The sequence below is a fragment of the Tribolium madens genome, unplaced genomic scaffold (genome assembly GCF_015345945.1).
Source record: "Tribolium madens isolate multiple individuals breed KSU strain unplaced genomic scaffold, Tmad_KSU_1.1 Scaffold_91;HRSCAF=231;Tcas5.2_LG7, whole genome shotgun sequence".
Taxonomy (NCBI): Eukaryota; Metazoa; Arthropoda; class Insecta; order Coleoptera; family Tenebrionidae; genus Tribolium; species Tribolium madens.
The window spans coordinates 7575274-7592505 of record NW_025401063.1 but is presented as its reverse complement, the minus strand read 5'-3'; the positions used below and the strand labels follow the sequence as shown (position 1 = coordinate 7592505).

General features: G+C 32.2%; 3 protein-coding genes across 3 annotated transcripts in view; 1 reads left to right on the top strand and 2 right to left on the bottom strand.

The window, feature by feature from the left end:
* Nucleotides 1-149: 149 nt before the first annotated feature.
* On the top strand, nt 150-2635 carry LOC123011006 (phytanoyl-CoA dioxygenase, peroxisomal-like). Its single transcript, XM_044408251.1, has 9 exons — nt 150-297; nt 1197-1252; nt 1311-1427; nt 1486-1597; nt 1648-1815; nt 1865-2008; nt 2061-2195; nt 2247-2384; nt 2439-2635. The coding sequence occupies exons 2-9, from the start codon at nt 1245-1247 to the stop codon at nt 2511-2513; spliced, it is 897 nt and encodes a 298-aa protein (XP_044264186.1). The 5' UTR covers nt 150-297; nt 1197-1244; the 3' UTR covers nt 2514-2635.
* On the bottom strand, nt 2529-3904 carry LOC123011005 (protein phosphatase 1 regulatory subunit 42-like). Its single transcript, XM_044408249.1, is given in 7 exon segments — nt 2529-2652; nt 2654-2706; nt 2755-2883; nt 2931-3047; nt 3100-3334; nt 3384-3689; nt 3737-3904. Coding segments are annotated over 7 exon segments (1017 nt in total). The 5' UTR covers nt 3860-3904; the 3' UTR covers nt 2529-2598.
* Nucleotides 3905-4675: 771 nt separating this feature from the next.
* LOC123011004 (pikachurin) overlaps nt 4676-17232 on the bottom strand; it is a 54526-nt gene continuing 41969 nt past the window's right edge. The window contains exons 5-9 of the mRNA XM_044408248.1: nt 14773-15107; nt 10074-10471; nt 7892-8226; nt 7522-7842; nt 4676-5630 (exon numbers count right to left, since the gene is read on the bottom strand). Of these exons, the coding sequence (XP_044264183.1) occupies nt 5366-5630; nt 7522-7842; nt 7892-8226; nt 10074-10471; nt 14773-15107 (1654 nt within the window). The 3' untranslated portion in view covers nt 4676-5365. The remainder of the gene's footprint in view (nt 5631-7521; nt 7843-7891; nt 8227-10073; nt 10472-14772; nt 15108-17232) is intronic.

The following is a 17232-nucleotide window of genomic DNA, read 5'->3' as shown; positions in this document are numbered from 1 at the left end:
TTTATTTTGCATTTTAAAATTCTTGGTTTTAAACGTTGAAGTTATTATATTCAAGATTCAAGTTAAAATATGTTTCTTTAAATTACCAACTAAAAGCATTTATAAAAATTTAGCATTACCAATCGCCTAACTAATAAGTAGTGGAATTTTAGTTAAATCATCTGTTCAGCTGGTTGCCGAGGTCAACAAGACTTTTATTGTACTTTGGGCGGCGCTGAGATAACGAAAACGAAGTGTGTTTAATTATTAACAAATAACAAGAAAAAGAAATTATTTATTGGTGTCATCGTTCAGTAGGTAAGTTCAACTGTGAGGGAAGAAATGGATGATTTGTTAATAATTATTTAGGTACTTAAATTAATTGATAAAATAATAACACGCAAAGAAGAAAAAACAAATATTTAATGGCTTTTATTTTGTAGGTAAAGTCTGCCCAAAGATATACCGTTGTTACGACCTTTTACCACGATATTCACTCTTTAATATTTCTATTGTCACCCTCTCGACACGGCCCATGCTGGTCAGGGCCGTATTCAAAATATTCTGTTATTTAAGAACTTTAAATAACTAGCGTGCCGTTTTCTCTAAACTTTCTTATATAAAATCGAGTGTGAATATGGCCTTCAATAACAATTACTTTTATATAATATAATACCCAACTGATAGTGGGAAAGATCCAAGATTTGGAAAGATCATTGGTGAAACCTAAGTTTGAGTTTATTTATTGAGGGCTGAAAATTATTTTCTGTGTCTGAATCACCATAAAAGTGATAAAAGTGAAATATCGGTTTAAGGCGTAAAAAACGGTATATCTTTGGGCAGACTTTACTTAAACGTCGTGTTATTTCAATCGCCTTTTTATTACTTTTCATAATGTTTTTTTCTGTATGAAGTATAGTAGGGTATATTTTGGCTATAAATTTGTCAGTGGGGTCCAATTATATTGTTACATAGAATTTTGTTTTACCCATAAATTAAATATTTGTGACCTATTTCAAATTCAACTCAAATTCGTCAATGTGGCGAATGAAATATGCCACGATAATGTGCATACCATCACTTTATAACGCCAACTGAAATCAGTAATTGCTGTTTGTGTATCCTTGTTTTTTGTATTGTCTCGTGATAAATAGAACTTCAATGACGCATCATAATTCAAGTATATTTATAATAAACAAGATTATTTTCATTTTTAGTATGACGGGAACAGTTTAGCAAGTGAATTATCTGCGTTATCGAACAAAATGGGAAGGTAATTTATTAAAACAAAGAGTATAATAGTGTACAATAATTTGGGCCATTTTTTTTAGATTTAAGTATACTCAAGACGGCGGTATTTTAACAAACGAACAACGCCAGTTTTATGAAGATAATGGTTATATTGTGATAAGGAACAATGTTAGTCATGCCTTACTGGATGAAATTGAGTATGTTGACTTTAATTAAATATTTGGAAAAAAAATATTTTTTCATTTTTTATTATAGAGATAGATTTATCAAAATATGTAACAAAGAAACTGACCCAGGATTTATGACTGTTATGAAAGACCCCTCGCTAAAAGGGAAGGGAGTTAAGGGGCAATTTTTAATAAATAAGGTATAATAGTCACCATAATTTTTACGTGTACTTACATTCTGTATTTTAAGATCCAAGATTTTCTTTTCGATGAAGTTCTTTTTAAATATTGCTGCAATAAATCGGTAGTTGATGTTATTGAGAGTATAATTGGTCCTAACATTACGGGGGCCCATTCTATGCTAATAAACAAACCCCCAGATGCTGATCCAAGTGCTTCTTTGCATCCTCTGCATCAAGTATTTGTTTACTTTTACAATAAAATTTAAACTGAGATAAAAATTTTAGGATCTTCACTATTTTCCGTTTAGACCAGCAGACCGAATTGCAGCATCATGGACTGCAATGGAGAGAGTTGATGAAAATAATGGTTGTCTTTACGTAATTCCTGGAAGTCATAAATGGGAATTATACCCTCATACATATCCTGAAGTATTTTACAATTTCTATAGCATTTAATCAAATGTTTATTTTCTTATTTAAGGGTTACAAAAATCGTTTGTATCACGGAGTACAAGGCTTTGATCATTTACCAAAATTGCATGTTGTAATGGAAAAAGGTGATACAGTGTTTTTCCATCCAATTCTTTTGCACGGATCGGGACCCAATCGGACAAAAGTATTTTTTCTCTAATTACTGGTTACTTTATTTTTGAACTGTTTCTACTAGGGTTTTAGAAAAGCTGTATCTTGTCACTACGCTGACAGTAATTGCTACTTTATTGATGTCAGAGGCACTCTACAGGAAAATATTGCTATTGAGATTGAATCAGTAGCAGCGAAAAAGGGGGCTCCTATTAAATTTGTCGTACGTTTTGTTAAAAATTAATAAGAAACTTGAGATTTATGCAGTTAATTTTAGGAACTTTGGAAGGCTAAAAGCCGTTTAGTTAGGGGAACACCTGGAAATTTCCAAAACTTAGACAGCCATTTGTGAAAAAATCAGAACAAATTGTGAGTTTAGGGTTAGTACTTGCAATAATTGTAAATTTTGTATAAAGTATAATCAAAATTTTATATTTTTAAATGTGAAAATAAAGTATCAACATTTGACGATGACTTTCGTTTTTGAATTTTCTTCTGATTCTTACTGTGTTGACGTAATTTGGCAACATGTTGAGGTTTGGGTACTGTAAAACGAAATGTGTAACAAAAGTTTGTTTTGATGAAAAACTTACGTGTTCTCCAGGGAATGTAAACGGCATTTTTTTCGTCAAATATTTCGTCTTCGTTTAATTCTTTACTTTGTTTCAATATACTAATAGATACTGCTTTTTGTATAGCAGACGAATAATTTTTCGATAAATCTGTATTAAAAATTGAATAAGTGAATAAAAATATTGATAATATTCACCTGGAACTTTGTTTGCTAAATTTACACTTTTGTGTAATCTTTGAGCGATCCGTTCTCCGTGAAGCCTTTTTAAAAAATTTCTAGTATGGTCTGAGATATTTTTTTGATCTAATGTGTCTAAAATAAACTCGATGATTATAATTTTAGCACTTGCATTATTATTACACACCTAAACAATACGCATTGGCAATTATTTCTTCTTTATACAGCCGATTTTTACAGATAGGATTGGAGGCAAGAACTAAGTCTTTCAAATAAAACCAGTCTTTTATAACACCACAAACCTCGTCAATATTACTAAGTTCATTATGAGAGGCACTGAACACTCTTAAAGATTTAAGAGGTGCTAAAGATGAGATAGTCTGGATTTTATTGTACGATATATTAAGGATTTGAAGTGTATGCTTTAAAAGAAATAATTAATACTGGAATTTGAATTTAGTTCATACTCACTGATAAGGCGTTAATGCTTCTGGGGTCAAAACACAAACTGTTTCCTTCAAACAAACACTGCTTTTCAATATGGAAAACCTCTAAACTTTGCAAATTTTGTAATCCTTCCACAACACTAATTGTATTATGTCCTAAATACAATTTTTTAAGTTTTTTTAAATTGCTCAAATTTTCAATACGCAAAATTCTGTTGTTTTGTAAATACAAACTAGTCAAATTGTGCGCGTGTTCTAAACCAGTGATTTCGTGAATTTCATTATTATGAAGATAAAGAACTAATGCATGCTGAGGATTTGTAAATTTTGGCTGAAAGTTTTAAATTTATAATTAAACTGGTCAGTCATAAAACTTACAATTTTTTTTAAATATTTATCGTTGAAATAAAGATGAGTTAATTTCTTCTCTTTTGTTAACGAACTTTTTGATAATTTAGAGTCCGCGTTTTTATTTGGGGTTTCCATTTTATCTGTTTTCATCACAAATTTTCACAAATGACAATTCTTGAACTGTCGAAATGTGATGTTTCCTGGCAACCTCAACCCCAAATGACACGTGGATTGCCGGCAGCAACGAAATTATTTAATCAATAATGTTGCATGTTCTTATACAGTAGAGTAATGGCAGTAATGACGAGGTATTATAAGTATAGTAAGTAATAACATAATTAAACCTAGTTAATTTCAAGGAAAAGAGTAAAAATTTTAGGAATGATTAAATCAAATTTAAATTTTCTGAAAAATTTCCATTAATAAGCGCTTTCGAAAGAAATTTATTTCATAACGATTATAAGAAAGATAAACATAAGTGTTGAAAGTATCAAAATGGTATCTTGCATCGGGTATGTGTAAAGTACCTAACTTGTTTTATATAAAAGTTGTAAGTATTTATGATTTTGAGATGTTGCTTTTGTAGATACTTACTTATACCTGTATTGTATCGATTTTCGTTATTTCTCTATAGTTAAGGAATCTTATATATAAGAGTGTTATTAAAAATTTATTGGTCATTAAAGTGTAGTGTCGTAAACGAAAACTTTTTCTTTATATATTTTAATAATACGAGATGGAGTAAATCTCGTTTTATTATCGTTGGGACTTACACCTGTGTGCCTGCGATAGTGCAGTGTATTTTCTACGTCATTGCAGAAAAGTGTCAATTTCCTCCCTGATGTACGTCGCCGGGAGAGAATACGAATTACATGCTTTCCTCTTTTATGGTGCTGTAACTACTCAACTTTCTGTTGGTTATTTAAATTCTGTAGTAGTTTTGATGTGGTGAAAATAGAGTGTATGTAGATTAAGTCAAAAGCGCTTTATTATTAACACACAATTAAGTCTACCTGTACAAATTAGGTTTTCATATACATACTTATTTAACAATGTGAATTTTACACTGGACCGATTAGTATCTACTTTATTGCAAATGTAAAAGAGGCAGGGGAAAAAGTGTAACGACCACACTGTATATTGATTGCTCGTCTAGTGTTGAAACCTACATCTAAAATGATATGAAGACAGTGCGATTGTGTGTAAAGGCACGTTTACACTACGTCCAATTTCTGTTCATTTTGAAAGTGGAAACGTTCCCTAATGTCTCGTTAACTCTTTCCCACGCGCAGATCCAAAAACGAAATGAAAAAGATACAAAAAGCTCATCCTTATTCTTAATCAAGACTATCTACAATCCTAACACAAATCCTTAGAGACCTGCCGGAGCCGTGTTAGAGGCCCAGATGCAGATATTACACACAACTATTATTAATAGGGGCTTTGTTTAAAGAGACGTCGACACGAATCACAAAAAACACCCAAATTAGGCCTTTTCTTCGGACAGATTCGCGTCGTTTGTTTCTTGGCATTGTTCCCTTAATAGCTCGAAGTAGTCAGCCTTATGTTAATTTCAGAAATCACACATTAATTAGTACACAGTGTCTGCTGAAGCAGATATTGTTTTTAGGCCTGCTTCCACTTCATTTATTGACTTTAAACCTCACACTCTCCCACGTTGTGTCCCACTTCTGAATGATTAATTACTTGCAGTCGATAGTCTGTGTTCAGGACTAAATCTGCAACGCAGCCTTTGATTCCATGTTTGTACCTTGTAAAAGACAGAAGGGAGGCGTTTGGCATTCCTCCTACGTAAAGGCCCTCGTTCTCCCCCAAAGATACGCTCATGGGGGGAATTTCGACGGACTGACGGGTAAGAGCGGGCCCGTTGTCAACTATTAAGACAGCGGACGATCGATCTCTGAAATACATTTTCGTCAAAACTCCAAATAATCCGGTCAACGAACAAGCTGTAGAATTACATGGTCGGGAATAGGATTTTTTACTGTTTTTGCGTTAGTTAGGAAGTAAACATAGACACTAACAACTTTTTGTACAAAATTAAGGTTTATAAAATTTTCTACAAGGTGGTCTCGGGTTTTTTGTAGGTATCACAAATTATACCGACACACAAAAAGTGGTCTGTACATTTGACCAGACCCACCTAACTATATGTATTTTGATGCGTTGAATCCAAATCCAAAGTCGTTTGGCCGGTACACCCTCAAATTTTGAGTAAATTACAAAAAAACCGCTTGAATTGAAAAAAAATTGCGAAAAATTGCAATTATAAAAATAGAGACAATTTTATTGAACTAGATGAAGTATTCTTTGTATAAGTATTTCGATACGCTGAAACCAAATCCGAAGTCCGTTTGTCCCCGTGCACCTTTTTTCGCAATTTACGGGCTAAATGGACTTTGGATTTTGATTCAGCGCATTAAAATACATACAGATAGATGGGTCTGAACAAATGTATTTTTACAGACCACTTTTTTGTGTGCCGGTGTAATTTTCGAGATATTTGCTAGCAAATATCATTCTCTAAAAAAAATATTAAGAATTAACGTAAAGATAGTTGTAAGCATTGTGATTGGGCAGTTCAAGGGCGGCCATCATAATAATGTAAAAAACCAATCACTTTAGATTTTTGGATTCATTGAAAAATTTGATGCAATGATGTGATTGGTCCATTTGAGATCGGCCATTATTATAATGTGGGTAACCATAGAGAAACCAATCACTTTAAACTTTATAGATTCATTCAAAAATGAAGGGAAATTATTAATTCAAATTTGCATTCCTAAGATAATTGTAATTTTTAGGTAATGAAACTGTACCTTTTATGCGCTCTCTATTAAATTTTTATAAGTATAACTTTTGTGACGGAGAATTTGATTGCGAATAAAACCTTAAAACAGAAATAGGAATGTATAAATAGAAATATAAATTGATGATGAGGATACGAAAGTGAAATTATCTTCGAATCTGAACATTTGCAAGAACACGGTGCACTGTTTTATTCCAGTTGCAGAGACCTATACAGTACAATTTTTATAATCTACAACCAACTTCCGTCAAAATTTTGGATGTAAACTTGATATTTAGGTTGTACCTATAATGTGTTTTTTAAAGAATGCGGTACCTAAGTATTTGCTAGCGGATATCTTGAGAAACTATTTAAGATTCAAAACAAAGAAACACAAAAAAATACTGTCTCATAGAAAATTCCTATTAACACTGCACCGTTTTCGAAATAAAGGTGAAAAAAACATAATGCATCTTTGCCCTTCGAAGGACTTTTAGTATGTTTACCTCCTAACCAGTTCAAACACAGCCCCTGAAATCATTTTTTTAGAACCATGTATTCTATAACCCTTTTTTGAGTGTTTATTGTCTAGACTAAACCAACATTTATGTTGGTTACCTATTTTTATCCAGTGCGGATTTAGACTTTAGAGATACAATAATAATGGGTCGTTTAATTAAAATTCTCAACAATTAGATTAAATACTCGCACCGCAGAAAACTAATCGTCTATATTAGAAAACTTGTTAAAACTTCTAAATACTTTCGCTTCGGTTATTTTGTCTTGACTAGCGCAAATGAAGATTTTCCAAGTACAAAATGAGTCGTTCATTTGTCATCATATGAAATTCCTTGAAGACGAGCGCTGTTTGAATAATTAACGGTGTCGCAAGATAAAATTACAATGGCGAAGAAATGTTGCCTCATTTTAAATCCCCACCAGTGGAACGTAATGAAAATAAGTTGTCTTCTTTGGAAAATGAAAGAAAGAAGTTTGCTTTTACCTGACTGCTTTGACCCTGTGCCAGAGATTATCATGGACGGTAGTAGAATTGTGCACGACGACTACTTCTTCTCCCCTAACTGTAAACCTCAACACTAGCGCGCCTTCCTCCAGTCCCAGCGATAGGAATCCGCCATAAACCGAATTCATCCAAAGCAATAATCCACTTTCCGATGACACTTTAAAGCGAACATTAACATCCAATGGATCAGAACTCAGTGCTTCCAGAGTGAAAGGTTCGTTATAGTGGAGATAGCTGTCGGTGCCGCGGAAGGCGGGAGGTCCTCGTGCGCACAGCTGGTCTCTGTACCCCGGCTTGCATCTGAAATGAGTTATCGAGCAAACCGGAAAATTTCCGGGCAGATGATTACCTGCAAGTGAAGTAATCGAGTTCGGGAACGCATTCGCCGTCCTCCCCACAGGGCCGGGCGATGCACGGATGAGGGCAGTTATCGACGTTGGCGCCGCCGAGGGCTTCCGCCAAGATGGGGACGGTCCTGCCGTTGATCCTGACCATTTGTACACAGCCGATGAAAGCAGCTCGGACGCGGACTTGGGGGGAAACTATGCCGAAGTTTGGCACGCCTCCGAGGTAGAGATTGAGCGGGAGGGAAAGTTGGGTGAAAGCGCCGGGGGACAGGATTTCAGAGGGCAACTGGTTGTCGACGGACAGGATGGCTAAACGACCAGTTCTGGATACACGAACCTGGAATATTTTAATGCAATAAAGTCGATATGATGATGTCTATATGAAAGATGAAAAAAAAAAAGGGGAACTAGTAGTAGAAGAATTACTTGCTGCTTAACTTATTTTATTTAAGCATCGTTTTATTTTTTAAACTGAATGTTTGATATAAATTTCCGAGTCAAATTTGTTATAAAAATAAAGCTGAATACTTTCTACTATTTATTTGTTAATTTAGTAACTTTAGTCATATTTTAATTTATGTTATTACCCACTCTTTTATTAGTTATGCAAATGCTTCAGATTGTAATTTGTTAGGTTTTATTAATTTCAATAAATCTTTATAGCTTTAAAGCTATAAAATTACTCTAAAGTAATATAATTCGTTATGAAATAATTAAAACACCTATTATAAATTATAAAATAACTCTTTGGCAAATAGTTAAGACAAGACAATAATTTTTTTACTTTGACTTTGTTACTAATGAATGTTTTTATTATTTACTCGTAGTTCTCATCAGTTATCAGAAAGACTAAATTGAAGACATTTCATACACAAACTTTACGAAGTGCGTACTTGTAGTTACAAACTGAAACTCTATGTACATAGTTAGAGAGCTGTTTAATTAAATTTGTAAGTGGGTTTGTAAGTTATTGTTCTTATGTACAAATATGTAATTATTATAAGATTTATAAGTTATAAGAGTAGAGTAATAAGTCGTACATTTATGTTTTTCTAATCTATTCTTTGCTTAAAATGTAGGAGTCATAAAAGAAAAAAGAAGCAACAAGGTTTTTTAATGTTTTATGCTGTTAATTTTCCATTTCCTTTGTATTATAGAATTTCGTATTCAGGTGCTTTTTTCCATAACGTGTGAAAATTCTATAATTTAGGTACTTGTTTGTTTAAAGTAATAATTGTTTCCACTCATTGGACGAATTTGATATTCGTGCGGAGACGCAATAAAAAATACTTTAACCTTGTTATTGTTTCCCTCTTCTAGCGGCAGTTTATCTACCTCAAATTATTTCCTTTGAAATGGGTTTCTCAAATTTGATCATCGTTGAAAAATTATCTTTGCATGAAATGATTGAGGTTACTAAAAGTATCCGCAAGTTTTGTGCCGCGGAGCTGCAGCCCGAACAAAGGAAATTGTTATCGTTTCAACTTTTCTTATTCTGTTTAATTTTTTGCAATCTAAGATCAGTTTTGGTAGGTATTGGTGGTTTGTAGGCTAATTGCTTGGCTGAATTCAAGTGAAATGCATTGCGATTTGATGAATAATTGATAGCCATCGGATTCATCCAAGTGTAATCGCTTTAAATTTATCAACGAAAGCTGGGAAACTATGCCACTGAGGCAAGAATGTTGCATTAAGCTCAGCCACAACGTTGGAAACGTGTTAAATATTTGATCGTAGAAAAAAGTTTTGCTAACATCTTGTTGAAATTTTTAAGGAAAATCCTGATTTTTTGGAGAAAAGTATTCATTTATCTTCTTTAAGTCGAAAGAGGTGGTGTAAGAGTGTGATGTTTTTACAGTAGTGAGGTAAGTAATGAATCGAAGGAGTTAGTAAACTTATACTTATTTTGTTACTACCTTAGGCTGATTTAACTCAATTGATGACATCCAAAACTTATCTAATTACTTTCGTTAAATAAGATTCATTAAGTTCTGTTGACTTTAAGGACCGTAACCTTGTATTTCCTGTACTAGATTGCTAACTCAATTATCAACGAAGTTTTTTTAAACAAATACATAAACGCTAACGTGTCTTATTCTATTCAATAAATCAAATTTTTTATTTTAAATATTTGTAAAGGTTACTTTACTTTTTTTAAACAAGTTAAAGCCAAATTGAACTCACTCTATGCCATTCTCCCAAGCTGATTCTGTGTTGACTCGTGACAAATCCGGCTCCAGTTCCTAAATCATAGGCGAATTCCATATACCCATCACGTAAGTAAAGGGCCATGAAGTCGCCAAAACCGTCTCCTCGATGTCCGTTGTACAATATTAATCCATTTGGCGATGTAGGTTTTAATGTAATCTCGAAATCTAGCCATGTTAAAGCTTCTTCTCCCAATCCTCTATACCTCAAATGACTGGATCCATTAAACGATGGGACTTGTAGGTCGACGCGAATTTCACACAAGTCTCCGGAAAATCCCAAAGGACATAAACAAACAGCTGAATCTTCGCTGGTCAAACATTTGCCACCGTGTTGACATGGCACTCTGCTACAACGGTCGGCTGTGCACTCTTCTGCGAAAGCAGACCGAACAAAATATGAATATTTACATTCGAAAATTGAAACAAAATAGGAAGAGCTCATTGTTAATTTAGCAATTTATTGCCGAAGGCACAAGTCGCGTAATAAATCATACGAATTAAAAAAACATTTGTCTTGGGAAAGAGTTTGGAAGGTACAGAGATTTGCAGTGACAACCAGTGAAATCGTGATAACTAAATGGAGCGGTTTTTTGAGCCAGGTTTGGGCGGATTTTCAGCATTTCTCATTAATTTTATGCCAGGTGCCATGTTGTTCAGTGCTTTATTTTGCATAAAGGGTTTGATAAGATAAATTGGTGCAAAGTGTAAAAGAAGGCAATTAAACGCCCTTATTAACATCTGGGCTACAGGGTTTGGATTAAAATCCAATCCTGTGCTAAATTACACAAATAAAACAGGATGTCTGTTGTCTAGTTTATTAAAAAAATATGGCTACAATCAGTTATCCAAAATTGTGGATAAATACAATAGATATTGGCATTTTACAATGAAATTTATTTCTTTACAAATGTTACATCCAAATTTCCAGTTTCAAAGTTTGGTCCTAAAATTTCTTATTTAATATATATAAGATATATCGACTTTGAGACTCTAATTTATGAAAATGTTATTACAGCTGAAGCCAAATAGTAATGCATTGTTGACACACTTTGGTACATTTTTTTAACTAAATAGAACGTCTAGACTTATTGATTTCTTTTAATTGTACACTTGTAGGTATTTACTGCTTTTTCAACAATAATAACAAGAATTTTATAAAGTTGCGCGAAACTTATTAAGACTTTTCTCAAATTTAAAAACACTTTTTTACTTCAACAGGATGTAATTAATGTAATATCAATATTGCATACATAGTTCTAAATTAAGTATTATTATTAAACACGATGATTAAGTTATTATTTAGGTATTTATAATAAAACAGTTGATTTATTAATAATAATTATTTGAACTTTGTGACACTAATTTTGCTTAAATAAATTAAAAACAAGTCATTTAACTGTCTAGTTTCTGATTAGTAATCACCTAATCAGTCATTGAGAAATTTCTTAACGTCAACTGATAACTGTTAACTGATACTTGGCTTATAATGTTTTATTCCACTTTATATTCAAACGAAAATAAATATTTTTGTTATTAAAAAACGCTTGACTTTTAATCTTAATTCGTATTCAAATTTTCAAAATTAATTTAATTGATTCTTCAAGATGGAAGAGTACTTACATACATTATGAAATGTTTTTGACATATACTCGTTTTCATATTAATGTGCATCGAAGTAGTCGTTGAAAGGGATCATTTTAAGGTGGCAACCATGCGAAAATTCAAACAATCCTAAACTCAATCTTCCCTAAAAATATTTTTTTTAAATAAATGTGTACCCCATGTAGCAAAAAATAGTTAAAATTAACAACATAATCAACATAGGATAGCAAACATAAAGATTTTTGTCATTATTGATGTGATTAAATTTGTTTTGAATGACATTAATGACACTTTTTGTGTAAATCGAACTTTAAATTAAAGATTCATTTAGACTTCTACAAGCTACTTGATGCACATTAATATGATAAAGAGTATCATAGTAGTATTAGTATATGATCAAAAAGTCTGTCTATCAAGCAAGCCTAGAAATTTAAAACGTGTGTCTGTGGAAAATAAAATGTCACAACGACAAATAAGAAATGTCAAATTATTTTTTTTGTAAATGTAGCAGCAAATCGTGGTAATCGATTTGTATGAATAAACACCAACTACATCTCATTTTAGGATGTTTTAAAAAGATGTTTTATTCAGTAATTTAATTTGCTTAGCTCAAGATTTTAATTTTTATAAGATAAAATTATTTTTGAACATCTATATACTAGAAGAATCTATATAGAAGATTTTTAGCTAAGCATAAAAATGAATTCAGATTTTTTACGTTTTTTAAGTCTTTTTTTGAGAAAGAACAACTATCAATTTCAATATTATTATGTAGGAATCTTAGCTCTTTTGTTTCCAATGTCGGATTTGATTTATTGGTAAATTTGCAAGTTTCTTAAATGTTTTGTACACCATAAGACATAAATTGGTGATTTTTTTCAACAGGTCTCTGTGTTGCAAAATCTGCTTTTTTCCGCTAACTAAAGTCAATAAAACTTAACCCAAAATCTAACCTTTGAAGAGCTAGCTATTCTCGTGAAAAAATGTTCAAACAATTTTTTGTCATAGGAACTTTTAACTCAGTTGGATGTCTTTTACCACCACCCAAGAGATAGACACTCTATATAACTAAGAAGAAAATAAATACATCAAACTGACATGGATTTATGAACATTAAAATTGATTGTGTTTTTCAAGCATTTACACAAAATGATGGTCTTCTTTTATTCTTTATTAAAATTATTATCATAAACTCCATATACTTTTTGATTTATGACAAACAACTTTTTCTTTTATGAAGTTTTATGTCACATGATAGCTCTAATTTTTTTACGATGATGAATGAGTCTTCATAAAACTAAAAAGAGGAACTGATGGAAAGTATATAGATAGGAAAAATTTTATTGGAAGATATTATATTTTTTGGAACATTTAAGTTCTTTTGGTATTGATATGTAAAAAACTTATTAAGTTTGTTTTGATTTCCTCGTATTCTAATTAAATTCAATAATTACAGCATGCATAAGTTTACATTTTTTTCTCTATAGAAAGCAAGAACAAACCTATAATTAACAAAAGTCGTGTTTTATTTTTTGTTAACGAGCAAAATTCATTGGACTCTAATTTTTATTTATTAAAAGAGTATTAATTAATTTGTTATTTATTGAAGAGCAAAAAATGATTATGGTTGGAAATAGAATTATGACGGACAGTCTAGATATGGTCCATGTTATCAGTAATTGACGGTTTGCTTTAGATCGGCCAAAGGATTAATCGGGGATTGGTCGAGCTTGCAAAATGGGCTTTTGGCGACTATGTAGAGCAACTGTATGAAGTGTATTATCGTTAGTCGAGTTGATTCCCTTTAATTTATAGTTTATTACATGCCGGAAACAATTGTTGAGCTATCAGATTAGGTATTTGTGTTCCGGACAGAATAATCAATAAAGAGTTAATAAATGTAAATATGAAGAATGCTATCATAAAACGGCGACATCAAAGACCTTCGTGGCATCATAAAGCTAAGTGTCGTAACTTGGCAAGTTTCATTTAGAATACAGTGCCGTATCACCGCTTTTTTATATTCAGGTATGCATTAAGTCTAGACCTTTTATAAGAATAAATCTACATAATGGTATTATATCGATAATATGGAAAATACTTCATACACACGCAAAAAGGAAAACCAGCCAATTTCCATTCAAATTATTGAAGACATGTTCCAGAGGGTGACCCTCTGAAGTGCCAAGTCGGCCACACGATCAATTTCCTCTTCATCATAATTTTTCCGTAGCTTTAGTGTCACAGTCCGGTGCTAAATTCAAGTGTTTATAGCGATGTTTGTTCGATTTCTAAACTTTTGCTCGAATTATAAGCGAATATGAAAGGGGCTTCCGGGATGATACTCGAGGGAAACGATTTAGATTGGATAAAAAGGTTTAGCGGATATGTGAATTGAATGGAGAATTTATAAAAGCTAATAGACCGACTTCTTCGGGCTATCTAGGACGGATTCACCGCTTTGATTGTAGGAGGAGTTCTAATTTATGCCAACCCGAAACCATTTGGTACTAAAGCATCAAAAGTTTAATTCTATTTCAGACGTTATTGTGGAAAACGGAATTAAATGTTTGAATTCCCTATTCGATTTTTTTCTTTATTTGGACGCACATTTTTTACTTTATTTCAGAAGTCTGCTATAACTTCAAGAAAAATAGTATTACATGATTTACAATCTTTTGTACTAAACGAAATAATAAAATGCTGAAGGATGAAAATTTACGATCAGACTCTGGGAGATCATAAATATAATTTTATCACTGCAGTAAGATCATGATTCAGGTATTGAAACAAAGACGATTTGTAACTTTTACCTAATCATGTGAAACATTTTAGCTACCTTTTCATGTTTAAACCAACTCGGAATGAGTTATTAAAAAAAGAAGAAATGAGCAAGGCTTTTATAAAAACTGATTTTCTCTAGAACTATTTGAAATTACCAAAAACAGAGCTTTCGTCTATTTTTTGTTTCACTGCTGAAACGATTCTCCTGATAGCGATTTGATGCTTAAGAATAGCGTTTGTATTGTTAAGGATTAAAATACCCGTAAAAACAACGTCGGAAGTCTTACCGATGCCATATCCTTTGGAAGCTTCCCCATGTGGTTCGAGGGCAAATTTATAGACATGGTCATTAACTTCTAAGTGCCGGATGCACCCCTTCAACCCAACTGCAACCGGTAGCTTTTCAGACAAACCGGTGGTGTTGCCTCCACCTCCAATAAACAAGGGTTCTCTGAAGGTGATTCTTGAGAACAGCCCTTTTGAACGTCCTTGAACGTGTTTCCCACCGTTCAATTGCAGCCACGCATCCCACCTGTGCCTGTATAACGTGATATGGTTCCATTGATTCAACAGCACTGTCTCTTCGGATCGCACAACTCCGACTCCGGAACCGCAGTCAAATCTGCAAAAACAGTACCAGAGGTTTAGTAACGTTATTTGCGCATTATGGTAGACAAAAGTAATGTTAATGTCTCGCGCGATTGTACATTTAACCGCAAGAGGCGGCTGCTTGTAAACTACAACTTCTGAGTAGTGCCGTATTTATGAAGTCAGCGGATTCTGCTTGGTAATCCGCGGACTTCCTGCTTGTTTTACACCGCAGTGGTTGCCGCTGTATGTTAGAGCTTCCAAGTGAAATTCTAATTAACTAACACGTTCATTATGTTACGTAAACATTTGACTTGCCGACGATATACATTCAGGATGAATGTCACCAGTTTTGAAATTAAATCGCTTAATTAATGCTTTCATGGTTTGTCTTCGGAGTTATTGTTTTTTGAGGAAATTTAATCCACTTGTGAAAATTAAAATTGGTTCCTTCAAAGCCAAAGCTTGTGTCTTCAGTTGAAAGAGCATATTATCAAAGACAAATTTGTTGTCATTTATTAAATGCAAATTTACGTAAAGTGAAATAGAATAATAATTTTGTTTAAAAATATGGAAAAAACTTTGCAAAATAAGAAATTGATTCTGTATTAAGAATATTAAGTACACCAATACATGTTTACTAACCTAAACAATTATACAATTATACAAGGTGATTCACGAGGAATAATGAGCCTGACCTAATTCTCGATGCAATCACCATTACTCTTCTCAAGTTATTTTGCGACAATTGTAATGTTGGTTGCATCGAAAATTTGGTCAGGCTCATTATTCCTCGTGAATCATCTTATCTCTGAGTATTTGACAAAACGTTTGAAATAATTTGTCACAACAAAAGCATTTTTACCTCGTTATGTAATAAAAAAACTTTCAATATAGATAGAATAAAGAGGAAACAATGAATAATAATTATAAACTTTATAATAACGAAATACAAATTAATGACGTTTTGCTTTAAAGCTTATAAAATATTTATTACTTATACATTAAAATATCAAATTGAATTTATCATTAAAATAAATAAAAATATAAACTGCAAAATTGCTGGTGACTGAAATCCACTTTAACATTGATACACAAATACGTATGTAAGTTTTTTTTATAATAACAATAAAAAATAGAAATCAAAAAAATAGAAATTTCAGAAATGTGTATTTTTTGCTTTTTTCTATTTTCTTGTAACAATTTTTTAAATGCAATTTGTAACTAAATTATTATTTTGCATAATAATTATTATGTCAATGGAAATTGTTTATCCATTATGGAATTTTAAAATTAAGTTAATCATAATTAAACACAAGAATGCTTTTAGTAAGTTTTCCAAGCATTTGTTATTAATTAAAACGGCAATTTTAAAGTTTGCAAAATTTGACCGACAAACGTTTTAAAATTCCGGCCGAGTTCTAGCAAGCTGTTGGATTAAATTGAAGAAATTGTTTTTAGCTTAATATGAATATGAAACAGGATGTATTGAAAGAACACTTTGCTGTTATTAAAAAATAAATTGTAACTCTGGGTATAACTTTATCACCATACAGTAATTATTTCAGTCATAATAATAATCAGAATATAGTAAAAAAACTGCAAATACACGGTGCGCCAGAACTCGCGCCCCAGAGAAAAATGCCATATAACGTAAGATATCAGGAACGTGGAAAAAATGTTAAAAAAAAATATCTATAAGAAATTCCGAAGTTATGAGAGTTTAAATTTTGCACTTTGACTGTATTTATGTCTGTTGGAAAAATAATTTTCCAAGTTTTTTTGCTACAGGCTATTAGAAGAGGAAACAAGGAATTGTAACTCTATTCAATGGTATTTGTGGCTTTTATTGGCAAAATTTTGTACCTTTACTAAGTAATCAAAAAACATATCGTTAAATTGACATAAAAAAAATGTCAAATGTCGAAAAATAAATGTGAAAACAGACATTTATGACAGATAGAATTTTTTAAACATTTTTTCCATGTTTCTGGTATCTTATTTTGGTTGAAATTTTTCTCTGGGGCGCGAGTTCTGGCGCGCTCTGTATATTCAGATTGAGAACAACACTAATTAGCAAGTAAATGAAGAAAATAATCAGGACAACAAACATCGCGCGTCAGTATCGAAATTTATGTTGAGATTTTAGTGTTTATTAT

Excerpts from the sequence above, each read along its gene's own strand:
- LOC123011006 (XM_044408251.1), top strand. Across the intron at positions 2,196-2,246 it reads CGGGACCCAATCGGACAAAA|GGTTTTAGAAAAGCTGTATC; the intron begins GTATTTTTTCTC and ends TGTTTCTACTAG. Across the intron at positions 2,385-2,438 it reads GGGCTCCTATTAAATTTGTC|GAACTTTGGAAGGCTAAAAG; the intron begins GTACGTTTTGTT and ends AGTTAATTTTAG.